The 27,883-nt window shown below is 36.5% G+C and overlaps 1 protein-coding gene across 5 annotated transcripts in view; it reads left to right on the top strand.

Moving 5' to 3' along the window:
- The window catches only part of STAU2 (staufen double-stranded RNA binding protein 2), a 294,518-nt gene that overhangs the window by 541 nt on the left and 266,094 nt on the right, over positions 1-27,883 (top strand). The window contains exons 1-2 of one of the 5 annotated variants that reach the window (XM_029923406.1): positions 1-63; positions 7,561-7,626. The exons of 1 other annotated variant lie outside the window; for it this stretch is intronic. In XM_029923406.1, coding sequence (XP_029779266.1) covers positions 7,609-7,626 — 18 coding nt within the window. In that variant the 5' untranslated portion in view covers positions 1-63; positions 7,561-7,608. The remainder of the gene's footprint in view (positions 64-7,560; positions 7,627-27,883) is intronic. 3 more of the 5 variants (XM_029923403.1, XM_029923407.1, XM_029923408.1) reach the window with 3 other exon arrangements.

The raw sequence follows: 27,883 nt of genomic DNA, 5'->3' as shown, positions 1-27,883 counted from the left end.
GGGTCAGTTCTCTGTAGTGCTTGCCAATGTTGGAGACGTCTGCAAAGTGTTCCTGGCAAGAAGGTAAATACCCTCGTTGGGGGCGTCCGGGAGGCCCAGACTTCCGCCCCGCTGGCTGAGGAGACAGAGGGCGCTGAGGAGCCTTGCAGGTCCTCCGCGCCAGGCGAACCCCGAGAAGAGCGGCCCCTACGCGGCCTCCCCTCCCCCGCCTTCCCTCCCTCCTCGGGATTTCTCCAGGCGGGAGGGGGGAGGGGAAGAGGACCGTGGGGGTGCGGAGGAGCCGGGGACGAGGCGAATGAATTGGGGGGGGCGCGTGTGTTGAGGGGTGGGACGACACAGGTGTCCGGAGGGGAGGAGCCGGGAGGAAGGCGAGGAGGCCGGCCTGAATGGAGTGCCGGGGTTGGGGGTGGGGGAGGCAGGCGCCCGACGGTGGGCCCTGAAAGATGGGGTCTTGGGGGTCCGGGTGGGAAGTGCCCAAAGAGAGGACGGTGGGTGAAGCGGCGGTGTGGGAGGGAGGGAGGGGGAGGGCCGGAGGGTGGGTCCCTGCGGAGGGGAGGGGAGGGGAGGAGAGATGGAGCTAGGCCCTCGGAGGGTCTGCTGGGAATGGCCCTGGGGGCGCGGGTGGAGCGGCGGGCCGGGGCGCGCCTTGGGGTGGTGCTGGTGGCTATTTCTGTATAATGGGCCAGTGGTGAAGACGTAACGCGCCGAAATGGGGTAGGTAGGTGGGGCCGAGGGGACAAAATAAATCCTATGACGGGCAAGTTCTGCTGTGGCTCGTAAGAACTACTACCGTGAAGGCTCGGCTTAAAGGGGTAGTTGGCAGTTAGTGACCTTGCCGAGGTGAAGGGAATTGGGCGGGGAGACCAAGATCAGTTACAGAATCCTCTGTGTGAGGGCCGAGCCTCCGGTCCCTCCCGGGGAGAGCCGGGATTGTGATGAGGGGGGTGTTCTGCAGAGGCGATCCAGGAGACGCTGAACTGGGATTCTTAGGGAGGGGGGCGGGGATAATGGCCTCGGGGTTCTGGAAGTCCCTGGAAATATGTGCAGAATTTTGCCTTTGTGAATAATTTTCTTTGGAAAGGGTCCATACATACGCAGCGTGACCTCACCGCTCCCCACACCCCAAAAGGTTACGAACTCCTAGGGTAGAGATGGACCGTTCAATTAAGGGAATGTACTAAAGCATTTTGAAGTGGGCGGTTCCGGCAGAAACGGTAGAGATGATCCTTTAAAGGGATTTCACTGTTAGCGGAAAACCCCTATTTTTAATATTTTGATTTCACGATTTTGGTGAACTTTTGCCGAGCATTACTTCTAATACATCCTTACATTTTAAGAAACCGGGGTGAACCCTTGAATTCAAAATTGTGATGGGCAGGCAGGATAATAGTCACCTTGTAGGAGAAATGATTGCAACATTTCTCCAGGAGGGCATTTCTTACCTATTCCTTTCTAAAGATGATTTAAATATACTGTTGTGAATTGAGCTGCAGTGGAAAAAAAAATAGTTAATAAAACAATCAAAACCCAGGCATCCTGTATCTCAGTTGTTTTGTAATATGGCAAGTGTTTTCATTTTTCAGTTTGTCTGTATTTTACTGCAAACCAAAGATCTCCTATATCACTTGAATGGTAGATTTGCTGCATTTTGCAACAGGCCTGTATTAAATTTGCGAGGCATTTATACCAAACTATGGGGTGTGCATGCTGCTTTTTTTTTTCCTGCTATGATTTCAACTCAAGTCACCATTGCCACATGTCATTACATAGCAGTATAGTTTGAAATTTATTTGTAAGCGATCGTTAGTTGGTAGGATATGGTGCATATTTCCTAACAAATTACTGAATTTTTCCTCAGAAATACATTTTGTATTTGTAAAAATGTTGCTGTATAATCAGAATATGTATTGTTAACTAAAGATGGAATACCATGTAAGTTTTAAGTTTTAACTTTTTATTTGGAAATAATTTCAAGCTTATAGAAAAGTAGCAAGAATAATACAAAGAATACTCATATAACCTTTACTCAGATTCACCTGTTACCATTTTATTCACTTATCACTAGATCTGGGTCTGTCATATGTACATAATATTTTTTTTCCTGAATCATTTGAGGACAAGTTACATCATGACTCTCATTCCTCATCAGCATGGAAAACCATATACATTTTATATTTTAGCTTACTTGGCTTGCCTGGATGAAGTTCTAGGAAAGAGTGGCTTGGTTTGGTTTTCAACCAAGAATATCAAAAATATCTAAAATGATCTGACTTTTCAGTGTGTAAACAATACAGAAAAGCTGAGTGGTTTTAACTGTTTTAGGATCAGGTTCTGGAAGATATAATGGGCCTATACGTTAGGATTTTTTCTTTGTAGCTAACCTCTTTACTATTCCTCCTTTTGTTCACTTTGAGTTCTGGGTATCTGATAATTTATGTGTAATATAAAGATTATAAATAATATAATAATAATATAATAGAAATAAATTTTCTCATAATAAAGAGAAAAACCTAGATACTGTAAAATTGAATTGTGTTAATATCAGACTGAATAATTGGAGACATGCACAGTATGATCAAATTATGTGTAGATATATTAGTGCCTCTTTTAGGTACTCAAGAAAATATTAGATGAGTGTCTAGAATCCATAATAATTATAGTTTATATGTGTATAATTATTTGATTTTAAATAAATCACCCAAGTTTTAAAAGAACCTTGCCCTTATGTTGTCTCAGAGATCAAGACCTTTGTGACAGGAAAAATTTTAAGAGGTTGTTTATTTATGTATTTATTAATGTATAATAAAGAGATTAGGACTTCAAACCAGACCATAGTAGGTTTTAATCCTAGCGGTGGACTATGGGGATGTAACAACTTCTAGAAAAGTGGCGATAACCCCTACGTCCCAAGGTGATGAGGATTAAATAAGTTAATATAAAAATGGCTAAATATAGCAAGTGGTATAAAACATCAGTGTTTGTTAAATGTTAGTTTTTTTCTTGGTTGGTGGTGAGTTTTCTATATACTTAGAATCCTTCACAGGCTTTTTCTTAAAAGTGTTTTTGGGTGCCTACTTTTAAAAAGAACTGAAAGTTAAAAAAAACATTTTTTAATGCTTTCTAAGGACCCCATGAATTTTTTTGGAGTAAGAAGCTTTGAGCTGATACTCTTTGAACTGATGGTAGTTTGGAGCCTATGCATGGTCTAGTAATTGTTTTTGCTTTTCTTATTGTCCAACAAGACATTTAAGTGAGGATTGCCTATCATTTGTGGGATGGTGCAATAAAACAATTTCTAGAGAAGTTAATAATGTTATTTTATGGCGCAATAATTAATTGTTGGAGATTTTAGATTTGATTTTGTACAGCTTTCAATTTCTCACATGGGTAAAATCTAACAATAAAAGCAGCAAGTTTATCAGCAGTACATTTCACACACACATTGGCCTTCCAGTTCTTCATGAGCAGCAGCTCTTCTGCAGGCAGTAGTGTCCTGTCTCCAGAAATTACTCTTCCTGTTTTCATTTAGTAGCTTGGAATTTGGAACTGCACGTCCTAATGTGCCTGACTGGATAATACTGTAGGGCATTTTTGGGACATGTGAATAGGTTTCTCTAAAAGTACTTAGGTGTAATTGGAATGAACTGCAGCTGGAAACTTTTTTGATAGTGGATGGAGAAGTGGATTTTAAGAAATCATAGGGAGTATAAAACTGCTCTGCATTTTACTGATATTTTATCAAGTTGTTTTAAATGTAGGACAGTAGAGCAGGCATGTCTGTAAAGAAGGAATGGAGTGTTAAAGATGTGTCCCTGTGGGCATTCTGAATTGTCCATAGTATGGTTGTGAATTATAACATATATATATATTTATATTTTATAATATTTTCATAACTTGGTAAAACAAGAATAAGTTCAGAATATTCTTCAGTTCCCTCATGGAGTGCTGTTATAGACATATTAGTTTCATCTTTTAATTTATATACATCTTTATAATTGTGCAGGAGAGGCTTACAGAATACTTAAAATTTTATGGCCAATTTTAAGCAACTTTGTTTTTTCTTACAACAGTCTTTTGTATCCGAAGATTAGAAGTTTAAAAAATAACCTTATATCTTACTGTGCCCACTTCTTGGAATCAGCCCACTAGTTACAAACTCTAATATTGAAGAGCACCCCTATATTTAGTGCAGCATTATTTACAATAGCTGAATTATGGCAACAATAAGTGTCCATTGATAGATGAATGGATAAAGGAGATGGGATATATTTACACAATGAAATATTATTCATCCATAAAAAAATGCAATCATGCCATTTGCAACAACATGGATGGATCTAGAAAATATAATGCTAGGTGAAATAAGCCAGTCACAGAAAGACAAATACCATATGATTTCAATTGGATGTGGAATTTAAGAAACAAAACAAATGAACAAAAGAAGGAAAAAAAAAAGAGACAAACCAAAAAACAGACCGTTATTAACTATAGAGAACAAACTGTTGGTTCCCAGAGGCGAGGTGGAGGGGGGGATGGGTGAAATAGTTGGAGGAGATTAAGAGTATACTTATCTTGGTAAGTACTGAGTACTGTATAGAATTGTTGAATTATTTATATATATATTGTACATCGGAAACTAACCCTGTATGTTAACTATCCTGTAATTAGAATAAAAAAATAACAAACTCTAATATTGAAGAAAGACAGACCTATAGATAAGCATTTGTAACTTTTAGAGGCTTATATTAGATGAAAACAAAATAGGACTTTTCAAATTGAGTGTTGAATTCTAGAAAGTAAGGGACACTAAATCACTGAGATGCTTTTAGTGACTTATTCACATTTTAACTTCGAAATGAATTATTTTCAGTTAAAAAAATGAAAATTGGTTGGGTCTGTATTTTTAGTTATACCTAGTGTATTTTAATACCATTTGACTACTGCAGCATTTTAGTGATTTCTTTTTTTGAATAAAATGTAAATGTCTTAAGTTTCATAATTTATCATTTTCAAGTTCTAATGTAACTCATTTACTCATGTTAAACAGAGAATTAAATTTTTTGGTTTACCTAGGTATGTTAATTAATACCATAGGAGTATAGAATTTTAGAGTTGACTGGGATTGTCTTATTTATTGTTGCATAACAAATTACCCCAGGGAGCAAGAGCTTAAAACAACAAACATTTGGGGCACCTGGGTGGCTCAGCCAGCTTCAGTTCAAGTCATGATCTCATGGGTTCGTGAGTTCGAGACCCACATCAGGCTCTGTGCTGACAGCTCAGAGCCTGGAGCCTGCTTCAGATTCTGTATCTCCCTCTCTCTCTGACCCTCCCCTGCTTGCACTATCTCTCTCTGTCTCTCAAAAATAAATTAAAAAACATAAAAAAATTAAAAACAACAACAACAAACATTTATTACTCAGTTTCTGTGGGTTAAAAATCTGGGTGCCACCTACCTGGTACTTGTGGCCCAAGGCCCTTTCGAGGTTGCAGGTAAGCTATCACTGGAGCTGGGGTCTCATCTGAGAGTTTGACTGGGGGAAGATCTGCTTCCAAGCTCATTCATGTAGGTCTTGGCAAGATTCAGTTGCTTGGAAGGTGCTGGACTGAAGGCCTCTGTTTTTTTCTGAGTTGTTGGCCAGGGGCCTCTCGTGGTTCTTTGCCATCTGGGCCTGTCCAAAGGGCAGCCCACAGTGTGGCAGCTCGTTTGCTTCAGAGCAAACAGGTGAGAGAATAAGAGCAGATAACATCCAAGATGGAAGTTGTGATCTTTTTGTAACCCAGTCTTGTGAGTGGGATCTCATTTCTGTTGGATCCTCTTTGCTAGAGACTGCTACCACAGTGACTTTAGTTTATTTACTTTTTACATATTTAAAAAAGAAAGAAAGAAAAAGAACTCAAAAGACACACAAAATAGTTTGCCAAGGCTCAAAAGGCAATCTCCAGAAGAGCTTGGGATAATATTCAAATTCATTGGTCCTCAGCCATTGTGCTGTTTCTACAGTATATGGTTTTTTTTGAAAATATAAAAATCTTTACAGATGCTGAGGTCACTATTATTAGATATGTATATTGAAAACTTTCAAATTCATTTTGAATTGACTTCAGTTTGTCATCTTCGGAAAATGGCAGCCATATTTATACACACACATGGTGTACATATGAGTGTGTATATATTAGAATCTATGTGTATGTATATGTATACAGTGTATTGTGTGTGTGTGTGTTGTGTGTATAAATCAAGAACCTTTGCTTCTGAGGGAAAATTTAATGGTAAAGTTTCACAGCATAGAAGATTCTTACCCAAGTGATTGGATTTAGTTCTTTTGCTCTATATCAAGACTGCATTGTTGCTTTTTAGATAAATTTTTTTGAAGGGTAGTGTCTATACATAATTTATTTATTTTATTTTATTTTTATTAGGCTCTGTGCCCAGTGTGGAGCTTGAACTCACAACCCCTAGATCAGAAATCTCATGTTCTACTGACTGAGCCAGCCAGGAGCCCCCATAATTTATTTTTCATGTAAACTTTTTACACTGTAAGATCCCATGGTTTATTTGTTTATAGATTTAGGTTTTCTCCTCTTCTTTGGTATCTATTTTTAAATTAAGTGTAGAAGAGATTTGCCACATGCAAAGAAATATAATTATGGTGGGGAGGTCGGACCCAGAATGAAGCAAATCCAAATGGGACAATGGGATAGGTCAGGACAGTGATTTTTTTTCCTGAAAATTTTATGTAAAATTTTTATTGTGCATGCTGTTTTTATAGTGATGATAAACAAAACCACAAACAGAAAAAAAATCCAGCTAGGTTATCTTACTAGGAGAGTAAGTGTTGTGTCTTCTTTAGGCTTAGTTTATCTTCTAGAGTTTGAAAACAAAGCTATTGAAAACCTTATTAGAGGGGCGCCTGGGTGGCTCAGTCGGTTGAGCCTCCGGCTTCGGCTCAGGTCAGATCTCACGTCCGTGGGTTCGAGCCCCGCGTCAGGCTTGTGCTGACAGCTAGCTCAGAGCCTGGAGCCTGCTTTCGGTTCTGTGTCTCCTTCTCCCTCTGCCCCTCCCCCTCTCATGCTCTGTCTCTCTCTATATCAAAAATAAATAAAACATTAAAAAAAAAAGAAAACCTTATTAGAGCAAGGAGAGTGTATATTAAATTTTAATCTGAAAATTTCAGATTGTTTTCAATAGCTTCACATTTGCTGGAGTTGTCTTAGAATCAGAAGGGTCATCTTTCAGCCTATATCTGCACTGTCCCCCACTAGTCACATATGGTTATTTAAATTTAAATTAATGTTAAAGAAAATTTTTTAAAAATTAAAAATTTACCTTCTTGTTGCATTAGGCATGTTTCAAGAACTCAGTAGCCATGTGTGGCTAGTGGCTACTGGATTAGACACTGCAGATATGTAAAACATGTTTATCATCATAGAAAGTTCTATGTTGATCTAGATCTACTCCATTTTATATTTGATTTTGATCAAGGACATGTGTTTAAAGTGCTAATCATTGAGATTGCCAACTAAGTTGAACTTTATTTCTTCATTTTCATTTTCCAGTTTTTGGAGCCGTGAGGGATACAGCACTTTGGTCAATATTGTTTTAACATGCTTCAAATAAATCAGGTGAGTTTGTGTTAAGGCATGTCCTACTTATATGGTGCTTGGACCATAAATTGTGGAACATTTTAACCTAGCTTTTCTGTAACCATAACCTGACTCACTTTATAGAGCAATTACATACTATATATTTATCATCGGACACTTTGTAGGGCAGGTTGTTTAAGGATTATAGTGATAGTTCTGAAAGTTGCTAACTTTTGAGTGTGCAGAGCAGATGTGTCTGTTCTTTTTGATGTTCCATTCCTCTAAGACTTGGTGAGTTCAGACTGCTTATAATTGTGATCTAGCTTCAGTAGGTGGCAGTTTTGTAGACTGAAAGCATTTCTGGTGACAAATCTTGTGAAGTAGTTATATCAGTGTGTTAAAAAAAAAGTTCCTTTTTGGGGCACTGAAAAGGTTAGAAGGAAGTGCTTTGTTAAATAAAGTTTAGCCTATAATGTCTTAGACTCACTGGAAGAAATATTTTTCTTAGGGCTTGGCATTTCTCCAAGGACTTTATATATTTCATCTTATTCATTATGAACAAATAGGGCACTGTATTGTAAGTATAATATTAGAAAGTACTTTTTTTATTCCAGATTTGTAGGTCAAGAGAGAAATAATTAATTTGATCGCAAGAAGTAACAAATTGTGTGTGTGTGTGTGTGTGTGTGTGTGTGTGTGTGTGTGTGTGGGATTTAATGAAGTAATACATGCCCACCCCTGCCCTGTCCAGCTCAGCTTTAGTAATAGCCTCCAGTTGTGCATTACATACCATCTCTCAGCCAGTGAGATACTTAGCCTAGATTTCTCTTCTGAGCTCCGCACTCATATAGCTGTTACCAACCTGATCTCTTGACTTGGGTATCTTTATGCATCTCAGAATTAACATGGGCCCAAGAAACAGTCTCAGTGCTTCGATACACCTGATTGAGTTCCTGGATTAGTTGAGATGGTCGTTCCAGTTGCAGGAGCTTTGCATAGATTGCCTCTGCCTGGGCCTCTCTTTCTGTCCGCTGTGGTTGGCTCCCTTGACTCTGAAGCCTAGTATTTGCTCTCATATCACCCTGCCCTTTTATTTAATGATGTTCTAACATTTGCAGTTCTAGTCAGATATCCAATTGTTTGCTTAACATCTTTGTTCCTTGTTGGAGACCATATGCTACGTGAAGGTAGTGACTGCTGGTTTATTCTTGTATCCCCAGGTCCTAGAATAGTTTTGGTTGGATATGTTTTTTCTTTATTTGCTGGATGAGTGCATGGATGGTGCTGTGGTTGTCACCAAAGCAAGGAGATCTCCATTCTTTGTAACAATAACCGCATAAGTGTATTGTCACTTTTAGTATTCCTTGCTTACTTTAGAAAAATGCCATTAACATACAATTTCTTTCTCATGCAAAGTTGTTCTCTGACTTTGTATTAGAAAATTTTCTCTTGCAACAAATACTCCTTTCATCAGAGGTGATACTAATATAAATTTAAAAGAATCTTAACACTGTATCGTGTTTAGTGCTTTCTGTGCCTTCATAGTTGGAGTCTAATCTCATGGGATGGAGCTTTAGGTGACATGACTCGCAAACTACATTGTAGATTTGGGTTGATGCTAAGTGTATGGATACCTGCTATTATATGGGTACAATTAGAAGAATAATTTCTTTCAGATTCTACCACAGACAGGAGGAAATCAACATTGTTTTTATGCTAGTCAGCATCATTGAAAATTATGGATTAGTCCTACTGAGGAGTTACTGTTGGTGTGACTGGTTGTATTAAACCAGGCATCATAGACAATTCTAGGCAGCACTCTGCAAGGCCACAAGCAGTTCGTGAGCTTTGGCTGGAATCGTCCACAGCGCCTGGAGATATATGTGCCGTCCTGGTAACAGACACGTATGTTTAGACTTACCTCAGGACTCTTTGTTATCAACTTAAGTTTCATCCCCCCAAATATTCCAAGTCTGTGGGGAAAAATTAATCTGATTTGGAATGGAAGTTAATAGAGAAAACTTTTTCTTTAGCCAAACAAACTTCTGGGTGATTTATGTTTTATCTTTTTCGTGGTGACTGCTTTCCCATTAGAGTGTGAGGTCTCAAGATAACTGTGAAAAAGCATGAAAACGCGTTTGAAGCTGACACTTAACCTTGAGGCAGTTGAGGATTTTACTGAGTGATTTTCAACACTGTCTTTCAGATTCGTACCAAATTTTTATTTGAGAGGTCATTTTGTTTGTTGTCTTAAGATGCCTCAGTAGTACTAACACATTTTTCCATGTGTGTTCCTAGAACTAATTAAGAACAAGTCTGTTGAGTTCAGATATTTAATATTTTATTTGATATTAATTCTGCCTAACATTTTTAGGGATCACGGGAATGTCCTGTGCTCTGTTACAGTAATGGCACTCCTGCCTTTAAATTGTGCTCTTCAGTTTTACTTTTGCCTCTTAAGAATGTGTGTTATCCATGTACAACCCACGTAGAAAAATTAATAGAGATAAACAAAAAGCAAAAAAAGTCACAAATAATTCCACTATCTTACAGAGATAATCACTGCTAAACATTTTGGGGTGTACACTTCTAGAATTTTTTCCTATGCAGGTTTGTTTTTATGTGAATATATGTTATTTTAAAAACTGGGATAATATAATAGTCTAAAGTGACAATAGTTCATAGTTTGGAAGTACTAAATTTGTTTAATCAAACTCTTATCGTTGGACAGAGTTTTGTATTATAGTTAGTGCCACAGTGATTTTTTTTTTCCTAATCTTTTTACAAAGAACTATGTTCCTTTGTCCATTATTTTCTTGTCATTAATTATTAGAAATGGAAATACTGGTCAAATGGGTATGCAAATTTTAAAGATACTTGATGCATAAATACCCCAAATACAAAATTATAACTATTAGATGGCCTGTTTTCTTACTTTCTTGACAGATTTTCAATGTTTGCCAATCTGTCTGACAAAAAGGGATATTTTAATTTGCATTTCTATGATTTGCTTCTGTTTGTTGTTCTTTTGTGTTCTGTCTTTTGTGAATTGTTTATATGTGTCCACCAGTATCTCTTCCTTTTTATTTGTGAATAAAATTATTTGGATTATAACTCCTTCAAGATTTTCTGAGCTAGTATTTATAATCATTACTTTATATTTTTCATTCATTATTCAACAAATAACTAGTAGGAACATAGGTTTCCAGGTACTGTACTAAGTAGGAGTTTGGTATATTTTGGATTTTTCTCTCTGATGATTAATTATGAACCCCAAGGGAAGCTGTAGCAAATATAAATTAAGAAGGCACGTGTGCTATGAAATAATATTTTTAAGTGAGTGCCTAAGTAAAGCAAGGTTTTTGGGATTAACTGGTGAGGCAGACTTGACAGGGCATGTGTTCTACTGGATTCAAGGGGAAGTCTGTATTAGACAGCCGTAGTCCTGGGGGAGTCCAGCAGCAGGGTATTAACAGAAGTCTCACTAGTCTGGTGGTTTCTTTGGAAGAGTTTTGCTGGTAGATGTTCGGAACATAGGAGCTAGAGGAATCTCTGAGGCCTGACTCAAGTAGAATGAGAGGTCAGGTGGGACAACACAGTATTTCAGTGCCAGAAGAGTGGGGGGGGAGCCATGTGTAATATAGGAGGAAAAAAGTTGTACCAAGATACACTGCAAACTGTAAAGCCACCGTAGGATAATCAAGAAACCAAGACCTAGAGTTTAAGGGATAATGATAACCTATCTCACAGGTTTGTTGTGAGGAGTAATTAAACTGATGAAGGCAGTATGCTTAGCATTGGCCCTGGTACTATAGCTACTGCTACTAATATTGCTGTTGCTCTTGCTGTCTGGCTCTGGAGATTGATGAGAAAGAAAGCAGACATTGAGATTGGTCATTAGAGTAGAGTAGTTGTTTGGGAGAATGGAAAGTGCTTGGAAGATTCTCATGCCCAGGTCTGCTATAAGTGCTCTTCTCTTTCTTGCCTTAGGCATCAAGAACTCTATCCTTTTCTCTTAAAAGCTGTTTATACTTACTCTTAATTTTTTTTTCCCTCAAGTCTGGTTATGGAGAAGGATCTACAATCTGCCCATCTCTCTTGAAGCAGTAGGATGCAGTCTATAGTTAGAGGATTAAAAAAATAATATAAGGAGGTTAAATTTGTAAGAAGGACTTTGGCTTTCTGTCATGTTGACATAACAAGATGTTTCCTCTGTGTGGCCAGCTTCCAAGATGGGCCCAATGATCCCTGCCTCCTAGTATTTATATCATTCTATAATCCTCTCACACATTGTGTGGCCAATAGAATATGGTGGGAAGAATGGATCATTTCCAAGGGTAGGTTATAAAAGACATTGTGGCTTTTGCCTCTTCTCTCTCCCTCTGTGCTGCCCTCCCCCTGCCCTCCTTCCTTCCCTTGCTCATTCAGAATAGTTAGCTGCCATGTTGTGAATAGCTCTATGGAGAGGCCCATGTGGTGAGAAATTGAGGCCTCCTGCGAACAGCTGACAAGGAACTGAGGTCTCTAGCCAACAGTGTATGACTGAGTCTTGTTAGAAGCAAATCTTCCAGCCCTTGTCAAGTTTCCAGCCATAAACTACTGGCCCACTGGCATCTTGACTGCCACCTCATGAGATATCCTGAGCCACAGCCACCCAGCTAAGCTGCGTCTTGATTGCCAAACCTCAGAAACTGTGTGAAAAAAAATAAATGCTTGTTTGTTAAGATGCTAAGTTGGGGGTAATTTGTTAAGCAGCAGGAATATAGTCTATCTCCTTAAACAACTTGAAAACATGTAGATATGTAAACAATGATTTTTAGACAGTGGATGATAGGTGGCATCAGAGCATGATCCCTGAGAGAATGCAAACAAATGAGGTAAGCTCTTCTTTACACTGGTTTACAGTAGAGCCAAGAGGTTGTTTATATGGGCTACAGTGCAAGGAGAAGGAACCAAAACAGACTTCACTTTCATTGAGATTAGGAAACAAAGATAAAAGTTTTGGAAGGCCAAGATGATTAGAATTGCAGGGCAGAGTGCCAGAAAGAAGAGATTTAGGGGGAGAGAGGTAAGTATATAGGTAGGTAAAAAAGTGCACTCTAGCATGAACCCATTCTGGAGATCTCCAGAGGATTCTTCTTGAGTTTTTGGCCGAGTCCTGATCTGTAGATGCGTGACAAGACTTACTCAAAGTCAGGAAAAGAATGACTGGAAAGCAGTAAGAAAACAATTTCTAGAACTCCTACAGGCGTGATAATGGTTTGTATCTAGATTATCTAGAGTTTAAAGATCTTCTCATACATGAGGCACTGGGAAGAGTACTGAGAAGGCTTCAAGTGATCCCAAGTTACTTACCTGTGCATCAGAACAAAGTCCAACACTAAAGGAATACAACACAATTCAGAATCCAACAATATAAAATTTATAGTTTTCATCATTCAGTCAAAAAGTACAATGTTTACCTCATCTTGAATAAGGAATGGAGCATCTAGACAGATCAGTAAGGAAATAGAGGACTTGAACAACACTGTAAGCCAGTTAGATCTAAAAGACATACACAAAACACTCAGTAAGAGCAGAATACACATGTTTTTCAAGTGCACATGAGACATTCTTCAGGGATAGTCCATATATTAAGCCACAAAAAAGTCTGCCTACATTTTAAACCGTTGAAACCATAAAAGTGTCTTCTTTGGTCACAGTGGAATAAAGCTACAAATCAATAACAAAGAATACTGGAAAACGCAAAAATATGTAGTAATTAAACACACTCATAAATAACCAGAAGGTCAAAGAAGAAATCACAGGGGAATTTAGAAAATTATTACCAACAAGTGAAAATGGAAACACAGCATACCATAACTTATGAGATGCAGCAAAAATGGTGCTCATAGGGACATTTATAGCAGTAAATACCTATATTTAAAAAGAAGAACTGAAACAAATCTAATTTTTCACTAAGGAAACTATAGAAACAGAGGAGCAAATTAAATCCAAAGTGAGCTGAAGAAAGGAAATAATAAAATGGAGAGACATGAACTAGAGAATAGGAAACAGTATAGAGAAACAGCAAAACCAAACTCTTTTTTTTTTAATATGAGTGGTTTATTTTTATTTTTATTTTTTTAAATTTTTTTAATGTTTTATTTATTTTTGATATAGAGCATGAGAGGGGGAGGGGCAGAGGGAGAAGGAGACACAGAACCGAAAGCAGGCTCCAGGCTCTGAGCTAGCTGTCAGCACAGAGACTGACATGGGGCTCGAACCCACGAACGTGAGATCTGACCTGAGCCGAAGCTGGCGGCTTAACCGGCTGAGCCACCCAGGTGCCCCCAAACTCTTTTCTTTGAAAAGGTCAACAAAATGGACAAATCTTTACCTAAGCTAGACTGACAAAGGGGGTGAGAAAAGCAAAGACACACATAACTAAAATCAGCAGTGAAGGTGGGGATATTGCTGCTGACTTTAAAGGAATAAAAAAGGTTATAAGAGAGTACTATGAACAATTGTATGTCAACAGATTGGATATTCTACATGAAATGGACAAATTCCTAGAAACACAGGTTACTGAAGCTGACTTAGGAAGCAATAGAAAATATGACCTACAACAAGTAAATAGATTGAATTAGTAAGAGTAATAATAACAGATCTCTCCCAAACAGAGAAAAGTCCAGGACCAGATGGCATTATTGGTGATTTCTACCAAACATTTAAAGAAGAATTAACACTGATCTTCTCAAACTCTTCCAAAAAAAAATGAGAGGCCAGAGAATACTTCCTAACTCTCTGAGACCAGCATTACTCTGATACCAAAGCCAGACAGATGCTGTGAGAAACAAAACAAAAAACTGAAGATTAATATTCCTTATGAGTTTAGACGTGAAACTCCTCAACAGATCACTAAGAAACTAAATCCAAGAGTATATTTAAATGTTTATACACCACGACCAAGGGGGATTTATCCAAGTGGCAATGCAAGGGCAGTTCAACATAGGGAAATCAATCCATGTAATACCCTGCATTAGTAGGATGAAGGGCAAAAAATAAACATCACCAGTTAATATGGAAGGCTTCTGACAAAATATAATACCTGTTTATAATAGAAATACTTCAAAACTAGAAAGAGAAGGGAAATTCTTCAGTATGATAAAGGGATTCATGAAAAACCCATACTAGCATAAAACTCAGTGGTGAAGGACAAAACTTTTTCCTGTGATCAGAAACAAGACAGGGGTGCCTATTTTCACACTGTTGTTCAGCATTGTGGTAGGAGTTATATCCACAGCAGTTAGGCAAGAAAAAAGACATTTAAATTGGGAAGGAAGAAGTAAAACTGTTTCTATTTGCAGATAACATATATAGAAAATCCCAAAGAATCGACAAAAACCCAATAACTAATAGACAAATTCAGAAAAATTGTAGGTACAGGATCAAACACAAAGTAAAATTGTGTTTCTGTATACCACAATCCAGAAAGGAAAAGAAGAAAATGATTATATTTACTAATGTTCAAAAATTTAAGGAATTGAAAGATTTATATATTGAAAACTATAAAACTGTTGAAAGAAATTAAGATCTAAATAAATGGAAAGACATTCTGTGTTTTTAGATTGGAAGATTTAATATTGTTGAGGTGGCTATACTATGCAAAACAATGTACAGATTCAGTGAGATCTCTATCAGAATTCTAGTGACCTTTTTGCAGAACTGGAAAAGTAGGTTTTTAAATTCATAGAAATTCTGGTGGGTTTGAATAGCCAAATCTCTGTTCTTAAAAAAGAACAGAATTGGAAGACTCATACTTCCCCATTTTAAAACATATAAAGCTGCAGTAATCAAAGCAGGTGGTACTGATCTAAGGATAGACATACAAACCAATGGAATAGGAGTGAGAGGAGAGAAATCAAGTTTATCCACTATCTATCTATCTATCTATCTATCTTTCTGTCTATCTTTATCTACAGATGATTTTTGACAAGAGTGCCATGACCACTCAATGCAAGAAAGAAAAATTTCTTTAACAAATAGCTTTGGGACAACCTGATATCTACATGCAAAAGAATACATTTAGACCCCCTACCTCACACCACATTAAAATACTAACTTCAAATTGTTGCGAGGGTTGGGGGGACGGTGATGCCTGGGTGGTTCACTTGGTTAAGCATCCTACTCTTGGTTTGGATCATGGTCATGATCTCATGGTTTGTGACTTTGAGCCCTTCTCTCAAAATAAAAATCAAAATATATTAACTCTAAGTGGATCAGTGACTTAAATTTAAGAACTAAAACCCTGATAACTCAATAACAAAACTATAAACAACCCAACTAAAAAATGGGAAAAGGACTTAAAGAAGATATACCAATTACCAATATGGATATGAAGAAGTACTCAATCTTGTTAGTGATTGGGGAAATGCAAATGAAAACCCACAATGACATCCCAATTCATGTCCACCAAGATGGCTAGAATAAAAAACAAAAACAAGTACAAGGTTGCAAAGTGTTGGTATAACAATGTACAAGGGTACATTGCTAGTGGGAGTGTAAAATGATTCACCTTCTGTGGAAAACAATTTGGCAGTTCTTTAAAATATTAAACATAGAATTAGCTTATGACCTAGCCATTTTTTCCCTAGGTATATGCCCAAAAGAACTGATGACAGGTATTCCTGTGTATGTACGTACATGTTCGTGGTAATACTATTTATAATAGCCAAATGATGGAAACAGCCTAAGTGCCTATAGATGGAAGTATGATTAAAGAATTGTTGATATATACATACCATTGACTTACTCAGCTATAAAACAAAAAAACAAAAAACAAACCAAAAACCCCGAAGTACTGATACGTGCTACAGTCTGGTGAACCTTGGAAACATTTTGCTGAGTGAATTAAGTGAGACACAAAGGTCACATATTATATGATTGCATTTATGTGAAATATCCTTGATAAGTAAACCTATATAAACAATTCAGATTTGCCAAGGCCTGAATGTAGGGGAAATAGGGGGTAGCTGCTTAATGGATATAGAGTTTCTTTTTGGGATGATAAAAATGTTTTGGAACTATTTAGAGGTGGTAGTTGTACAAAATTGTGACTGTACTGAATGCCACTGACTTGTTATTTAAAAATATTTAATTTGATGGTAAGTCAATTTCACTTAAAATTAAGGAGTTGAGTTCAAGATGGTACTGTAGGAAGATCCTGAACTCGCTCTTCCAACAACAGATAAACAACTACCTATGGTATAATTTCCTCTGAAAAAGACTGGATGAATAGAGTTTCTACAACAGAGGACAAAAAAAGACAGTATTGGGATGGGGAGAGGAGCCAGAGACATCATCTTGCGTAAAAAAACCCCCCCATAACAAAGAAAACTATTCCAGGTGTGATATATAATCAGGAGGAAACTCAAAAATACAAAACTTTTCCCTGGGGAACCAGAGGTTAGTGCTTCATAACAGGCACCCCAATCCTTGCTTCCTGCATAACAGATAAACCACATAAATAGTGGGCTTTGAAAACCAACTGGGATTATAGCCAGAGAAACCATAGAACTTTAGGAATGGAGAACCCACTCTTAAAGGATTAGCACACATACTCATCCCAGGACCCACACAAAAATATGCATTTGAGAAGTACATCTGTGAAGAAGACCCACTTAGTAATTTTAAATCATCTGTCAGGCAGGAAACTGTAGGGACTTTCTTTGAGGACAGAGACATTGGTAGGTGCCATATTTGTGACCTCATCCTGCCTGGCTGATGTTGGTGCTGGTGGGAACCATTTTGCAGCTATCTCTCAAATTTCTGGAGCTGGGCACACCCAGCTGAGAACCCTGCCTGTTCCCACAGCACAGTCACATGTTGCAGCCAAGTGAGAGCCCCACACAGCCACATGCAGCTGAGCCAGGTGCCAGCCTCATACACCCTGGGCTGGAGACCCGGTGCTACCACAGGAGATAGTGCATATAGCCCACACAGGGAATCTAGCTCTGGTAGTAAGAGGGGATCATGCTTTTGAGGTACAAAGGCTACTCCAAGACCAGGAAAGGTGGTTGATTTACCTGATACATAGAAGCAAATAAGAGTTAGGCAAAATGAGGAGACAGAGAGTATGTACCAAATGAAAGAAGAAGATAAAAACATCAGAAATTGACATTAATGAAATGGAGATAATCAACCTGATAAAGAATTCAAAGTAATGGTCATAAAGATGCTAACTGAACTTGGGAGAAGAATAGATAGAACCTGGTGAGATCCTTTGTAAAGAGACAGTGTAAGAAGGGTCCAAGTAAAAGTTACAGAGCTGAAGAGTAAAATAAGTGAACTGAAAAATACACAGACTGGGTGAGCTGAATATTGGCTCATTGAACTGGATGGCAAAACAATAGAACTCATGTAGACACAGAAGCAAAAAAAAAAAAAAAATTAGAAAATGAAAACTTAAGGCATCTTTCGGACTCTATCAAGTGGAATAACATTCACTTTATATGGGTCCTAGAAAGAAAAGAGAGAGAAAGAGGCAGAAAACTTGTCTGAAGAAATGATGGTGGAAAACTTTTAATCTGGGGAATGAAACTTACATATGGGTTCATCAGAGAATTCCAAAAAAAAATGAACCCAAAGAGATCCACATCAAGATACATTATAATTTAAATTATTATAATTAAGAGAGGGAATCTTAAAAGAGCTGGAGAAAAACAACTTATTACGTAAAAGGGAAACCTCATAAGGCTATCCACAGAGTTTTCAGCAGGACTTTGCAAGCTAGAAGAGAGTGGCATGACATGTTCAAAGTGCTGAATGGAAAACACTTCCAGCCAAAAATTCTCTACTTGGCCAGGTTATCATTCAGAATTGAAGGAGAGATTAAGAATAATCAAAAGCCAGAGAAGTTCATCACTATTAAACTAGCCTTACAAAAAAATGTTAAAGGGACTTCTCTAAACTGAAAAGAGATGGCATTAATAACAAGCAAATCTATGAAAGTAAAAATCTCACTGGAAAAGGTAAATATATAGTAAAGGTAGTGGATCAATCAGTTACAAACCAAGTATGAAGCTTAACAAAAGACAGAAATAGTAAAATTAACTAAAACTATGATAATTAGTTAAAGAATGAAATGATGTAAAACATGACATCAAAAACTATAAAACCTGGGTGGGGAGAGAAAATATGTTTTGGAATACATGCAAATTTAATTTCTATCAACTCAAAGCAGACCATTATATACTTAGTAGATATGAGAATGAGAAGGAATATGAACAGAACACTAAGGAAAGACATCAAACCACAATTGAAGAGGAAGAAGAAGAAAGGGACAGAGGAACTATGAAACAAGCAGTAAACAGTGAACAAAATTGAAAGAAGTACATACCTGTCAATAATTGCTTTAATTGTAAATGGCCTAAACTCTCCAATCAACCAAAGACACAATGGCTGAAAGGAAAAAAATGCAAGACCCATCTGTATGCAGCCTAGAAGAGTCTTACTTCAGAAGTAAGGACATAGACAGACATATGGTTGATACATGTATGGATGTTGAACCATTCTTTGCAACCCTCAAATAAATCCTACTTGATCATGGTTTATGATGTCTCAATGTATTATTGTATTCAGCTTGATAATATTTTGTTGAGAATATTTGCATCAATGATCAGTGGTATCGGCCTAGAATTTAAAAAAATCTTTTATGTGGTATCCTTGTCTGGTTTGGTATCAGGGTAATGCTGGTCTCATAAAAGATGTTTGGAAGTATTCCCTCCTCTTCAATTTTTTGGAAGAGTTTGAAAAGGATAGGTGTTAAATCTTTTTTAATTTTGGTAGAAGTCACCAGGGAAACTATCTGGTTTTGGACTTTTCCTTGTTGAGAGGTTTTCCATTACTAACCAATCTCAATAGTAACTGGTTCATTCAAAATTTCTATGGTACAGTACATTAACAAAATGAAGGAAAGAATTGTATGATCATCCTTATAGATAAGGAAAAACATTTGACAAATTTCAGCATTATGATAAAAACTCTCAACAAAGTGGCTACAGAGGGAATGTACCTCATCATAACAAAGGCCATGTATGGTAAACCCATAGTTAACATTGTACTCAGTGCTAAACAGCTACAAGCGTTCCCTCTAAGATCAGGAACAAGACAAGGATACCCACTGTCACCACTTTTATTCAACATAGTGTTGGAAATCCTACCTACAGCAATTAGCAGGAAAAAGCAATAAAAAACATCCAAATTGGAAAGTAATAAGTAAAATGGTCATTACCAGATGACAGGGTACTATATGTAGAAAACCCAAAAGAATCCCCCATTTTTTATTGGGGTTTGTTTTTTGTTGTCGAGATGTAAAAGTTCTTTATATATTCTAGATATCAGTCCCTTATCCAGGTATAAGATTTGAGAAACAATTTGAGAGAATTTATTTTCTGCAGGTTTGCACTGCAAGAAGTCTTAAAGGAAATTATTTAGGCAAGAGGAAAATTACTAACAGGTGGAAATTTGGATCTGTGAAAAGGAATGAAGAGTATAAGAAATAGTAAAATGTGGGGTAAATGTAATTTCTTCATTTTTAAAGTTTTCAAAAGACAGTTGATTAAATCAAAGGTAATAATGAATTGGTGGCTTATAGTATACCTAGAAGTTGATTGATGTCGGTAACATAAAGAATGATGCAGGAGAAAGGGAAATATGGTATTATTAGGTCCTTATACCATACATGAAGTGTCATAATATTTATTTGAAGGTAAGCTGTATATATTTTAGAGCAACTGCTATAAAAATTTAAAAAAATAACCCACAAACAATAGGGGAGATGAATTGAATATGGAAACCTAATCAGTCCACAAGAAAGTAGGTAAAGATGAAAGAAGAAATAAACGAGATGAGACAAAAATAGCAAAATAGTATATTTAAATCTTTTTGATAATTACGTTAAATATAAATTATCTAAAATTATCTAGTAAAAAAGCAGATATTCAGATTGGTTAGGAAAGCAGTACTCAAATATATGGTGTTGAGAAACTTTGAATATAAAGATAGACTAAAAGTATAAAAGTTGCCTGTATCTGGCTTATAGTTGGCTCATATGTTTCATATCATGAAACAACCCCCTGATCCATAAAACTAAGTGCATAAAACAATAGTTCTGAAGACATTGCACACGAAGCAGTGATGATCAGGTATCTCTGAGTGATGAGAAACAAGTGATGTGAGCCTTGTAATTGCCCCAGTCTGTTGCATTGAGAAACTTGCCAGGATCTGGCACAGGCAGTGATAACTGAGCTGTGGAGCGTGGCACATTCCCCTGGTTGAGATGTTGTTGCTCTGGAACTGATTTGCAAATTATAAAATAGCAAGACTTGAAAGGAACAAAATATTTCCAAGTTACTTAACTGCATCCCAGAACAGAGTTCAGGAAGATTTATAGAAATGGGAAATACCAGCACAGAACAAGTGCTTGTCATGTAGGTAAAGATTCCCGTATACGCACAGGAACCTAAAAACATGACTCAGAATGAGCATAATCTATCATGGGGGCATAGAATTGATACAGATGGAGAATTAGCAAAGGATTTTAAAACTCTTTGTTATGATTCTATTCCATATGTTCAGAAAGAAATATATAAGATGCAAAAAGATTGATATAGAACTTTTAAAGATGAAAACTCATCTGAGATGAAAAGTACACTGGATGAGATAAATCATAGATTAGACCTTGCAGGAAAAAGATTAATGAACTTGAAGATATAGCAATAGAAAACATCCAATAATAATATACAGGGGAAAAAAAGTAGAAATATACAGAGAAAAAAATGTAGGATACCTTCAGACAATAAAATATGTAATTAATTAGATTTCCTAAAGGAGGTATGTTACATAAATATATATTTCAAGGGGTGCCTGAGTGGCTCAGTTGGTTAAGCGTCTGACTCTTGATTTGGGCTCAGGTCATGATCTCACAGTTGTGAGCTCAAGTCCCATGTTGGGTTCTGTGCTGGACATGGAGCCTCTTTAAGATTCTTTCTTGCCCTATGTCTTTGCCCCCTCCCCTGTTTGCAACCCCTCCTCAAAACCAAATATATACATATATATTTATTTGTATATATACTTCCAGAAATGGTTGTCAAAAACTTTCCAAATAAGTTTTTAAAAATATTTTTTAGTGTTTATTTATTTTTGAGAGAGTGTGAGCGGAGATGGGGGGGGGGCAAAGAGAGTGGGAGAGAGAGAATCTGAAGCACACTCTCCAGGTTCTGAGCTGTCAGCACAGAATCCAACGTGGGGCTTGAACTCACCAACCATAGGATTTATTAAGATGAAACCATAAAGCAGAACTTTCCAAATTTTATTAAGATGAAACCATAAACAATTTCAGTGAGCTTCCAAGTTTAAGAAATATAAAGGAAACTATATCAAGGCTCATAATCAAATTACCAAATATAAATGATAAAGAAAAAAAATCTTAAAAGCAATCAGAGTAAAAATCAGACATGATCAAGTTGTGTGCATAGGAACAAAGATAAAGATACTAGATTTCTTGTCAGAAAAAAATGTAAGTAAGAAAATAGTGGAATAATATCTTTAAAATATTGAAAAATGAAAAAAAATCAACCTTGGATTCTATATCTGGCAAAAATATATTTCAGAAACAAAGATGTTAAAAAATTCATTTTCAAACACAGAAGCTGAAGAAATTCATTGCTAAAACTCCCCTCCTTCATGAAGATTTTAAAGTATGTCCTTCAGACAGCAGGAAAATGATACCAGTTGAATAAAAATAAAAACAAACAGAAACAAAACCACAAGAGATGGTAACTACTTGGGTAAACATGGAATTTGTTTCTTTTTTTAAGGATTTTATTTTAAAGAGAGAAAATTCGAGTAGGGAAGAGGGGCAGAAGGAGAGAGAGAGAGAGAGAGAGAGAGAGAGAAAACGAGAGTGAGAATGAGAATGAGAATCCCAAGCAGGCTTCATGGTCAGCACAGAGCCTGATGAGGGGCCTGATCCTATGACCTTGGGATCAAGACCTAAGCCAAAATCGTGAATCAGACACTCAACTGACTGAGCCACCAAGGAGCCCCTACAATTTGATTCTTATTTAATCTCTTGAAAATATATTTGCTTAGAGTAAAAATATTAACAAGATATTATATGGTTTATAACATACTTAAAACTAAAATACAAGGTAATGGCTTAAAGGCTGAGGGAAAGTATAAAGAGATTCTTATACTCTACATTGGGTGGTATAATATCACTTAAAGGTAGACTGTTGATAAGTTAAAGATCTATATTGTAAACTCTAAAGCAGCCACTAAAATAGGAAAACAGTCATAACTAATAAGCCCCAAAAAGTAGAATTTAATCATGCATAAATTAATCCCGTAGAAGTCATAACATGAAAAGGGAAAAAAGATCAGTTGGGACAAATCCTGCATAAAATAAATAGCAAGGTATGTTCTAATGAATAACCATATTAAGTATAAATATAAATATTCTTAACACCCCAATTTAAAGGCCAAGATTGAATAAAAAGTAAGATCCAACCATTTACTTGTCTATAAGAAACACTTTTACCTATAAGCACAGATAGGTTAAAAGTAAAAAAGTGGAAAAAGCTGTAACCTGTTAACCTAGTTGAAAGAAAGTTGGAATGAGTTTATTTCAGACAAAGGAGATTTCAGTATTATCTGGGAGAAAGATCACTTCATAATAATAATAGAGTCATTTAATTAACAGGACATAACAGGCTTAATATTTATGCACTTAAGCTGAGCTTCAAAACATGAAAAACAAAATGAACAGAAATGTAACCAAGAGTGGGGGCGTCTGAGTGGCCCAGTTGGTTAAGTGGCCAACTTTGGCTCAGGTCATGATCTTGTAGTTTTTAAGTTCGAGCCCCATGTCAGACTCTGTGCTGACAGCTCAGAGCCTGGAGACTGCTTTGGATTCTATGTCTCCCTCTCTCTCTGTCCCTCCCGGCTCACGCTCTGTCTTTCAAAAATAAACTTAAAAAAAAAGTTTTTACAGCCAAAGGTTTCAGTAACCCCTCTTAATAATTGATTTAATAAGTGCTCAGAAAATTACCAAAGATACAGTTGAGTTGAATACTACTGTCTACCAACTTGACCTAACTAGATTTGCAGAGCACTCTACTCAAGAAGAGCAGAAAACACATTTGTTCAGAAGTTTACACAGAACATTTACTAAGATAGACTATATTTACCAAGATTGGGCAATAAAAGAAGTCTCAAGAAATTCAAAAAGACTCAATTCATAAAGAATCTTTCCAGACCACAGTGGAACTAGACTAGAAATCATTAATAGAAAGATCCGTGGGAAAATTTTCACATATTTGGAAATTAAATAGCTTCTTATAAGTTATCCATTGTTAGAAGAAATCAAAAAAGAAATTGGTAAATATTTGAAACTGAATGAGACCAGAAACATTTTAAAAGATGCTGCTAAAACAGAGGCAAATCTATAGCTCTAAACATCTATATTAGGAAAGAAGAAAAATCTCAAATGACTACAGCTTCTATCTTAAAAAAGTAGAAAAATAAGAGTAATTTAATCTCAAAGGGGAAGAAAATAATAGATAATCTGAATAGCCCTCTATGTTTTAAAGAAATTGAAATTGTAGTTAAACTCCAGGTCCAGCTAGTTTTTACTGATGAATTGTACAAAACACTATAGGAAGAAATAATATCGATTCTATATCAACTTTTCTAAAAAATTTGAAGTGGAGGGAATATTTTCCAAAGCCTACAATGCTAGCATTACTGGGCAACCAGAACCAAAGACAATATAAGGAAACTTTAGAATAATACTACTTGGAAGCATAGTTGCAAAACATTTAAGTCAAATTTCAGCAAATCAAATTCATCTGTGTATTAATGTCATGTCCACTTGGTTTAACATTCCAAAAAATCAAGGTAAATCACCATATTTACAAACTAAAAAGTAAAAATCATGATCATCTCAATAGATGCAGAAAAATCACTTGACTACTCCAGTAACCTTCTTGATTAAAAAAAAAAAAAAGCTTTAGGAAACTAAGAATAGACGTGGGATTCCTCAATCTGATAATGAACATTTGTGACAAACCTAATTTGCTGACATTATACTTATTGGTAAAAGGTTAAATACTTTATAATATCAGGAACACTAGAGAGATGTTTACTTTTATTATCTTACTCAACATTGCCCTGGAAGTTCTAGCTGGTGCAATCGTGGAAGAAAAAAACAAACCATAAATTATTCACATGGGAAAGGAAGGAATAAAACTATCTTTATTCTCAGATGACTTCACTGTATATATAAAAATCTCACAGTACTATTAATTCTAATTGAATAAATTTAAGGTTGAACATACAAGATTAATATACAAAAATCAGTTGTGTTTCTGTGAAGTAGCAGGGAAAAATCAGAAGTTCAGATAAAAAATACCATTTACAACAATATAAAAATGTGAAATGCTTATTGATAAATCTAACAATATGTTAAAGAAAATTGAGAATTACAGAATACCTTGAGACAAAGTGAAGGATACCTAAGTAGAGAGACACAGTTGATTCTTATAATTCACAGATTCTGTATTTTCTTTTTAATGTTTATTTTTGAGAGAGAGACAGACGTTGACAGAGTGTGAGTAGGTGAGGGGCAGAGAGAGGGACACAGAATCTTCAGGAGGTTCCAGGCTCTGAGTTGTCAGCACAGATCCCAACGTGGGGCTCAAACTCATGAACTACGAGATCATGACTTGAGTCGAAGTTGGATGCTTAACTGACTGAGCCACCCAGGCGCCCCCATACTTGGTTACTTTGAGGTTAATTTCATCTCATCTCATCTTATAAAGCTGCAGAAAAAATAGCATTGTCATAAAGATAGACAAATAAATCAATGAAACATAATAGATAGTCCAGAAGTAAAACCTCTTACATGTAAATAATTGATTTAGACAAAGCCATAAAAAGCAATACAGTGGAAAAAATCTAAGTGTTTTTCCCAAATACTGCTTAAGCATTGGATTTAGATTTATGAAAAATGGAATTGAATCTGTACTTCACACCATATATGAAAATTAATTCAAAATGGCTCAGAGACTTAAATGTGCAACCTAAAACTAAAGCTTTTAGAAGAAAACTTAGGAGAAAATCTTCGAGATTTCTTAGATACAACACCAAGAGCATTATATGTAAATGGATAAGTTGAGAAACTAGATTCTATTAAAAATAAAGTTTGCTCTTCAAAAGACACTGGTAAGAGAATGAAAAGAGATGCCACATTCTGGAGAAAATCTTAGTGAAACATATAACTGATTAATGACATATTTAGAATATATAAATAACTATAAATAAAACAATAAGAAAAATAACTAATTAAAAATGGATAAAATATTCAGGTGGACACTTCATTATAGGATAAATACAGAGAGTGTGTAAAAAATGATCAACATCAGTAGTCCTTAGGGAAATGCAAATTAAAACCACAGAGATACCATTACACAGCTATTAGAATCACTAAAGTTATGAAGACTGACCATATCAAATGTTGGTCAGGCTACACCACATTTGAACTGTTTCAATCCCAAAGTGGCTTGCTTTGTAAAAGTTAGCAATTGTAGACATGACACTTATGGCCTGCTTTACATCAGGTCCTTGAGCATCTTCTTGTTAACAGAACCTTGGTGTCCCTATAAAGACTAGAAAGGACAATAGCAATTAGAGTCTAAGACCTTTACACTATAAATCATTCCTTACTTTTGGTATGGCTTTGTAAAATAATTTTTTTAGTACAAAGGTTAAATATATATATTAAGTGTAAAAAGATAGAACAGTGGCATACTTGAAAGTAGAAAGTGAGGACTCCCTCTGTTGCCTGCCAGTCCCATTTCTCCCTTAATACACAGGCACCTTTGATGTAAAAAAATAAACATAAGATCAGACAATAAGCTGTTACATCTGTTTTTCTTTTGACATCTTATAATGTTTCCCATGTCAGTGCATAAGCTCTGTACCTCATCTTTGCAAAGTTGTACATCCCATTGTAGTTTAATTGCTCATTGACAGATAAGTATTAAGCTTGTTTATAGTTTTTGGTATTACAGTCTTGCTATGTAGATTGTCATTGTGTATATTTTATGTGAGTGTGTAGAATTGCTGGTTTAAAGATAGATGCAAATGAAACTTTAAACAGTATTGCCAGATTGCTCACTAGAAAGTTTGTGCCAAGTTATATTTGCATCAATACAGTTTGCACTCGTTTCCCCACATCTTGGCCAATACTTACATGGTCATTTTTTTCATCTATATCAGCTTAATGTGGTAAATTACGTTTCACTGGAAATCATTGGGCTTTTTTATTTGTTTAGACCTTTTTAAAATTTTATAAAAATGTTTTGTTTATTTTTGAGAGAGAGAGAGAAAGAGAAAGGGAGACAGTGTGAGCAGGGAAGAGTCAGAGAGAGAGGGACACACAGAATTTAAAGACTTCAGGCTCCAGGCTCTGAGCTAGCTGTCAGCACAGAGCCTGATGCAGGGCTCGAACCCATGAACTGCGAGATCATGACCTGAGCTGAAGCCAGACGCTCAACCTACTGAGCCACCCAGGTGCCCCCAGACCTTACTTTTTTTGAACAGATGTCTTTACTCAAATTCTATTGTAAATTGATTGTGCATACACTAGTACTTATTTTTATTGGATTAAAAAATTGATTCAGAATAGAGAACCCAGAACTGGGCCCACAAATGTATGGCCAATTAATTTTTGACAAAGTAGGAAAGAGTATGTGATGGAAAAAAGACTGCCTCTTTAGCAGGTGGTGCTGGGAGAACTGGACAGCAACATGCAGAAGAATGAAAGTAGACCACTTTCTTACACCATACACAAAAATTAACTCAAAATGGCTGAAGGACCTGAATGTGAGACAGGAAACGATCAAAACCCTCGAGGAGAAAGTAGGAAACAACCTCCTAGACCTCCACCGCAGCAGTCTCCTACCCAACACATCCCCAAAGGCAAGGGAAATGAAAGCAAAACTGAACTCTTGGGACTTCATCAAGATAAAAAGCTTCTGCAATGCAAAGGAAACAATCAAGAAAATTAATAGGCAACCGACAGAATGGGAAAAGATAGTTGCAAATGACATATCAGATAAAGGGCTAGTATCTAAAATCTACAAGGAACTCACCAAACTTCACACCCACAAAACAAATAACCCAGTGAAGAAATGGGCAGAAGACATGAACAGACACTTCTCCAAAGAGGACATCCAGATGGCCTACAGGC

Source organism: Suricata suricatta, chromosome 15 (assembly GCF_006229205.1).
Source record: "Suricata suricatta isolate VVHF042 chromosome 15, meerkat_22Aug2017_6uvM2_HiC, whole genome shotgun sequence".
Taxonomy (NCBI): Eukaryota; Metazoa; Chordata; class Mammalia; order Carnivora; family Herpestidae; genus Suricata; species Suricata suricatta.
Note: the sequence above shows the minus strand (reverse complement) of the source record. Positions and strands in the feature narration are given on the sequence as shown.